Genomic DNA, 7644 nt, shown 5'->3' on the forward strand with positions numbered 1-7644 from the left:
CAGCCACTATTGTTCCCTTCCTTCATTCTGGTCAAGATTCCCAAAAGCTGGATCCACATCACCAACTGTGTAGGTATACAGATCTGCTACATTAAAAATGGGTGAAATGCCAATTCCTAGAGGTAACTCGAGCTCATAAGAATTCTTTGAAAACTTGCGGAGGATCTTACAAGGTCCTATATTCTTCATTTTCAATTTGTTATATTGTTTCCTTGGAAACCTCTCTTTTCTTAGGTGAGCTAGGACCACATCTCCCACTTCAAAGTTTACCTCTTCCCTGTGTAAATCTTCTCATTGCTTGAAGATGTTTCTTGTATCTTGTAATATTTGTTTTACTTGCTCGTGCAGCTCATGACTATTGCAAAATCATCTCCATTAGCACTTTCTATGCTCAAGCTTTCCCAAATCTCTTAGCTCACAAATTACCCTCAGATGCATATCGTACAAGATCTGAAATGGACTTTTTCTTGTGCTCCTATTTGGTGAGTCATTATAGGAAAAATCAACTTGGCTTAGCACATGATCCCATTGCTTTGGTCAGTCACCTACTAAACTCCTCAACAAATTACCCAAACTGATGTTTACAACCTCTGTTTTCCCATCAGACTGTGGATGATAGGCTGAGCTAAAATTTAGCTTAGTGCCAAGTTTCTTCCACAAGGTCCTCTAGAAATGTATGGTGAATCTTGTGTCCCTGTTAGAGATTATACATTTTAGAAAACCATGCAATCGAACAATCTCATCAAAAAACAAATTAGCCACATGGGTAGCATCACTAGTTTTGAAACATGGAATGAAATGAGCCATATTAGTAAATATATCCACAACTATAAGGATTGAATCATTACCTCGTTGATTTCTCGGTAAACCCAAAACAAATTCCATACTCATTGAATCCCAAGGTGTGTTGGGAATGGGTAATGGCATGTATAGTACAACATTCTGACTTCTCCCTTTCACATGTTGACATACCCTACACTTACTCATGTACCTCTGTACATATGCTTTCATCTTAGGCCAAAAACAGAAGTGACTCAGCTGCCCAAGTGTTTTCTCAACACCAAAGTGTCTAGCCAACCTACCATTATGGTTTTCTTAGACCATGTTTTCCCTCATTAAGAAATTGGGAATACATAGAAAATTGTTCTTGAACAATAACCCATCCTGCAACATAAACTCTTTCCATGGATTGTTGTCCCTATTGACTGCATTTTTACACGCTGGAAAAGATTCTTTAAAATCAGCATCAATGTCATACAAGTCCTTCAAATAATCAAAGCCTAAAATTTGTATTTGACTTTCCTGCATGATTAAGCATCTCCTACTCAAGGCATCAACAGCCTTATTTGCCTTAAAACTAATATGCCTTAAAACAAAATGGAATTTTGAAGGAACTCCACCCACTTTGCATGTTTATGATTCAACTTATGTTTTTGCATAATGTATTGTAAGACAAAATTATCCATGTATAGAACGAACTCCTTAGGCATGAAGTAATGCCTCCAATGCTTCAAAGCTTGAACCACTGCATAAAATTATTTGTCGTAGGAAGAGTATTTATGTTTTGCTTCATTTATCTTCTCACTGAAATATCCAATGTGCTTATCTTCTTGCCTCAATACAACTCCAATGGATTTCCCACTAGCATCACATCTCACTTGAAAGGGCTGATTGAAGTCTGGCAACTTCAACACTAGTTTCTCAATGATATTCTTCTTCAATATTTTTTATTTTTTTTGCTACTGCTGTCCAATAAAATGGCTTCCTATTCTTCTTGATGGTGTCAATGATAGGTGCACAAATTCCACTAAAATTCCTAATAAATTTTCTATAGAAGTTGTTTAAGCCATGAAAACTTCTCACCTCAAAAATGTTCTTAGGTGAGGGCCAATTTACAATTGCTTCTATCTTCTCTGGATCCATTTTCAAGCCATCCTTAAAAATGATAAAACCCAAGTATACAAGCTCACTCTTCATAAGAGAACACTTCTTCATGTTAATTAATAGTTTTTCTTGTTGCAACCTCTCTAAAACATACTTCAAATGTCTCAAGTGCTTTTCTTTAGTTTGACTGAAAATTAAAATGTCATCCAATAAACAATGACAAACTTACCAATGAACTCCTTCAAGACTTCATTCATCATCCGCATAAAGGTACTAAGTGCATTTCACAAGCCAAATGGCATGACCATCGACTCGTACAAGCCTTCATTTGTCTTGAAAGTTGTCTTCCACTCGTCTCCTTCTCTGATCCGAACTTGATGATAACCACTTTTAAGGTCAATCTTTGAGAAGTAAGTTTCCCCACCCAAGCAATCCATCATATCATCCATCCATGGCAATGGAAACCTGTAACGAATGGTGATCTTGTTGATTTCTCTATAGTCAGTGCACATTCTCCATTCTCCACCCTTCTTTGGACTTAGTACTCTAGGTATGACACACAGGCTCAAAATTTCTCTTATTAGTCATTTGTCCAATAATTCTTGGGCTTGCTTCCTCACTTCCTCATTCTCTTTGGATGTCATTCGATATGCAGCCTTGTTCAGAAGGGTTTCTCCCAATATCAAGTCTATGTGATGATTGATGCTTCTCTTTCGTGGCAACTCACTTGGCAATTCATCAACTACAATATCATGAAACTCATACAACCACTCTTGAACTTTGATAGGTAAATCTACAATTTCAATGTGCAGAAGTACTACCTTTAGCTTGCAAACCACTGCATAGCTTACCTCTTCTTCTTCAATCTGTTGTAGAAATTCCTTTCCACTAAGCAACAATGCTTTTGGGTTGCTTGTTTCAATTGTACCTTCCTCTTTCAATGGTACAAGAGTGTGCTTGATTCCATCCTTTTCGAACTTATAACAATTGCTCTCTCCATCATATGTCACCTTCCTATCAAACTTCCATGGGCAACCCAAAAGAATGTGCCAAGCATCCATTGGCATTATGTCACAGAGCACATTTTCTTTATACTTGCGTATCTAAAACTCAACTTCACTTTGTTCATACACCAACAATTGGTGTCCTTTTTGCAACCACAATACCTTATAAGGTGTGGGGTGCTCAATATTTTTCAATCCCAATTTTTCCACCGTTTCTTGGGAGGGTAGATTGTCTGTACTTCCGTTGTCAATCACCAATTTCCAACATTTTCCTTTTGCCTCACCCATTGTCTTGAATAAGGATTTCCTTTGGATTGGTTCAATAGTCCCCTTTGCTAGTTTTAACAGGACTTTTTACATCATCAACACCTCTCCAGTCTCTAACACATTCTCTACCTTAGGTACTTGTGCCTCTATTTCTTTGGTTTGAGCTATGTATGCACCTCGTTGTCTCGTATTGTCATTATTAGGACATTCAAGATCGGTGACCCAATTTGTTACATCTGTAACACTAGTAGACAGTCTCCTTGCCTCTTCCTCTACCTCTACCTCTCTGGTAAGATCTTCCTCCTCTGCTGCCACCTTCTTTCTCTGACTGCCCTTGCTGATTTGAGTTTCCTTCATCATTCTTTTGCAGGAAGCTTTCCTCTTCCATTTGTCTGTCCTTTCTGTTTGGAAAAACCATGTCCTCTGCCAGAGCTTTGCTTCCTAGCTATCTTTTTTTCTGCCTTCAAGGCGCACTAGTATGCTTCCTCTATTGTCCTTGGAGAAAGTATGTTGATTTCATCTTGGATATATAACCTCAAACGGTTGAAGCTTAGACCACTGGAGAGAGAGTTAACAGTTGGCTTGGTACGACTACTTCATTTAAACTACGGAAGCCTTTCATGTCATTTGAATCGCCAAAATTGTTGCCTAACGAATGGATCAATGAACTTAGAATTAGAAAGAGAGGCTACAATGTAGGCACTGCAGATAAGGTATTGATACCCACTTGTTTTCCTCCATGTTTAGCATTGGATTGAAGCCTCTGTTTTCTTTTTCCTCCATGTTTAGCATTGGATTGAAGCTTTTGTTTTGTCTTCTTTGAATTGTAGAAGGCCAACCATCTTGCCTTAATTTATTTTCATTTTAATGGTTGTTTCGCTAAGCTGTTTGAAATTTTAGAGACAGGTCTATTATGTGCAATAAATATATTCTTAGGTATGTTTAAACAAATCAAAGAATGGAGGTTGTTGTAGTTCAGAGCAAAGACGCTCAAAATCACAGTATGGTATCTATAAAATGTGCCTCCTACTTATAAGCTATACCTGTATTTGATTCAAAATATTTATTTTTGCAACAACCTGTAAATCTAAGGTGCACAAGTACAAGAAATTACTTGATATTTTCATTCAATTGGCATATGTCTTTAATATGGCCTTTCTAAAATTCAGCCATGGTTAAGTTGGTGAAATAAATTGTTTTCTAGCACTTTGAAGTACAAAAGAATAATGTTGATCATTTCTTTTGTTTAGGTTTGGGTTCCAGTGATCTTTGTGAAAGAGTTTCTTTACATTATGATTACCAAATTCTTCCAAATTGCTAAAAAAAACTTAGAAATTAAATTTAGGCTCCCGCTATTTTAGTAGAAAAAATTTCTCTTTATACCCTAGTTCCAAGTTTGGCCAACTTGGTAAAAAAATTCAAAAAAACTATCAATTTGTTAGATTTACATGCAAGGAATATTTACATACTATTGATTCTACTTTGAAAAATCTCCATGACAACCACTTGGGTTCACTGACATGCCTTGCCTTGCAAATGGCTTGGCACTTCAACCAATGTTCTCCTTTTGCTGCTGACCTAATCCAACACTTGCTGGCTACTTTCTGATTAAACACCCCGTCGTATCAAAGCGATCCCTCGGTGCTCGGAAAGTTGACAGATGGCCTTCCCACTGAGAATTATGTTCCCCCTTTGCAGCACATGTATTCGATGCAAGCTTCTCCTTGGAAACCACTTTTCCAAGTTAAGCCCATCTGAGTGAACTACATCGATGAGTTCCAATATCAGTAATAAAAAGAAAAGAAATGACCATTCTTTTACCTCCATGGTTCCAAATTCCACATCTAGAAGAATGCATTCGCCATCTCTTTCGCTTCTTGGTGTCAACACGTCAAATGGTCTACAGTGGCTCCAATTTTTTTTGGCATTTTTGTCCACTTTCGCTTCTTGATTCCATCATCCTCTGGTATCAACATGCTTTTCAAGTCATGATTTGAGAATGAAGACTAATCATGAGCCTCTTGCTCAAGCATGGACCTTCCAAAATCCTACGACATCTTGTCACAAAAAACAACATTAACCTTGAAAAACACTCATGCAAGAATATAACTTGACGACATCTTCCTTTTGCTTCTTCAAAGCAACAAATGTCACATCATGTGAACATCGCCATGTACCCTTACATCTTGGTGTATAAACCATCGACTAAACACAAGTCGACAAAACATGCTTCTTCAAACAACTAACTTTCAAGTCAAGCAAAAGCATGTACAACAACTTGACGATTTACAACAAGAATTCCACATTCTCATGAAACAATTCGTCACATCTCCCTTTCATCTTTGGAGACAAAATCAACTCTTCCAAGTTGATATAACATACATGTAACAATCAATCGACCACACAAGCCGACACTCATGCATGTGCAAATGATCAACATTCTCAAGTTGACAACATACATGTTAACAAAGCAATCAACCAACACAAGTCAATCACTCATGCATGTTCAAACACAATGAAACTATTAAAAATTCCACTGTTCACACACACAAACTATCATGCATGTATAACAATTCTCAACCCTCTCACAAGTAGAAGAATCCCATTCGTATGTATGAGTACTTAAAGAGATGAAATGACCAGATTTGCTACAATAAAGTGAGTCAACATACTCCACTTTCAAACACTTTCCTGGTGCAAACATGCAAGTTCAAGAATACAACATGCATGCAAATGTGTTGTTGAAAATTTCCACCTTTGTTGCATCTAAGTGAGGCAACATAACTCTACTTTTATAACATCTTGCTTCATGCAATATGCAACATATTTTCAGGAGAAAAGAAATGCATCCAAGTAACAAGGAAATGCATCAATAAGGAAAAATGTGCATCAATTATAAAAAGAAATGCAAGGCCTTAATTGGTTAAGAAATATAACCATCTCTTTCCAAACCATTTCAATGGCGCTTCTTTCAGCTGCACTTCATCATGTGTATCATCCTGACCCACATCAAGTATGGAATCCTCTTTTCCATTCTTGCCAAAATATCTCTCCACCTTCCTCAAATGTCATGGATGACTTGTTGGATGCAAAGTCCAACACTTGTCTACAAGATGACCCCGCTTATGGCAATGAGTGAAAAATAATTGCATATTCTTTTCAACACGGTTTCCATTATCCAATGATCCTTTGACTTTCTGTCTCTTTTCTTTTGAAATTTTCCTACGTATGGCTATCCTCTTCCAACACCTCGAAATAGTATGGTTATTTAAACCACAAAAGGAACATTTAAATTTTCTCCAAATCTTATCTGAAGATTTACCATGTTGATCATAATCAAAAGAAACTTGATTAAAGATAGATTTATACCTTGCACATTCACCTATGTCTCCTTGTTGAAGAGGTGAATTTGATGAGGTAGTGGCTCTCTTCAGAATACCAACAATGGTTTCAATGACCTTAGATCTTTCAACATCCTCTTGTTTTCCATTTCCACTAGTTGCATGCTTATGAGCATATTCTTGCAAAATGAGTATAAAACTTTTGCATTCCTCATGAACACAAACTTCACAATCTTGAGGTAATTAACATGTAATGAAAGTCTTTCTTGGAATACCTTCATGTGCATCCTTGGCTTTCGAGCATTATCCATCATGTTGTCCATAACCAAGACCCAAATGCCTGGGCCTTTCCTCAACAACAATTGGCTCAACTATGCCTTGTGCATGTTTTCCAAACCCTTCACCTTCATAGCCCATATTCATCAATAATTTGGACCATATTCCTCTAGCGTTCCTTTCAAAAGCACCAAAACATTCATTTTGAGAGGAAATTGAAGATAAACTTGAATTGCATACCTCATTTCCATGCACATACATGGCTAGGGTTTCATTGGCATCATGGAGTTGAATCTCCATCTCATGCATCTTTTCAAGAAGCTCTTGCTTCTCCTCCTTCGTGGCCATCAACTCCTCTTGAAGTATAGTGTTCTCCTTCCTATCTTCATTCATCTCTTGTGCCATATCAGTCATGATGCTATGCTCTTGCAACATGTCTAAATCAAAGAGTCTTGCTAAGGAAGATGGATTAGAAACATCACTTGTTGAAGCTGCCATCACACTTGTAATGCATCAAAAAGCTTCAAAAAGTTTCTCAACAGAGAAGCATCTCCCTTCTTCAGCTTACACACATAAATTTGCACGCAGTTAAATTCTCCTTGCACAAATACAAAACCAATAACTAATTTTCTAGCTAACTTGGCAAACCATCTCAAGGTTAAAATGACCTAACTTGCTCTGATACCAACATGATCTGGATGTTGGGAAAACCTTTTAATTCTATCCAAGGTCCCTCATCATTATTAAAAATAAATTTGTTTAGGATCGTCTCAAATTAACCAAAATGTGAGGAATTATGTGTCGTGTTGAGTGTATTTTATGAGAAATTTGAGGTTAATTAGTTGTTTAAAACACATATACAACAAGTAAAT

General features: G+C 37.0%; 1 protein-coding gene across 1 annotated transcript; it reads right to left on the reverse strand.

Moving 5' to 3' along the window:
• Positions 1 to 2468: 2468 nt before the first annotated feature.
• Positions 2469 to 2951, reverse strand: LOC149235768 (uncharacterized). Its single transcript, XM_089368658.1, has one exon. The coding sequence runs from the start codon at positions 2949 to 2951 to the stop codon at positions 2469 to 2471; it is 483 nt and encodes a 160-aa protein (XP_089224784.1).
• Between the last annotated feature and the right edge of the window lie 4693 nt (positions 2952 to 7644).

Source organism: Pinus tabuliformis, chromosome 8 (assembly GCF_031772625.1).
Source record: "Pinus tabuliformis cultivar Carrire ecotype Pingquan chromosome 8, CPIR1, whole genome shotgun sequence".
NCBI lineage: Eukaryota > Viridiplantae > Streptophyta > Pinopsida > Pinales > Pinaceae > Pinus > Pinus tabuliformis.

Excerpts from the sequence above, each read along its gene's own strand:
- LOC149235768 (XM_089368658.1), bottom strand. The coding sequence starts at position 2,951 with ATGCCAATGGATGCTTGGCACATTCTTTTGGGTTGCCCATGGAAGTTT.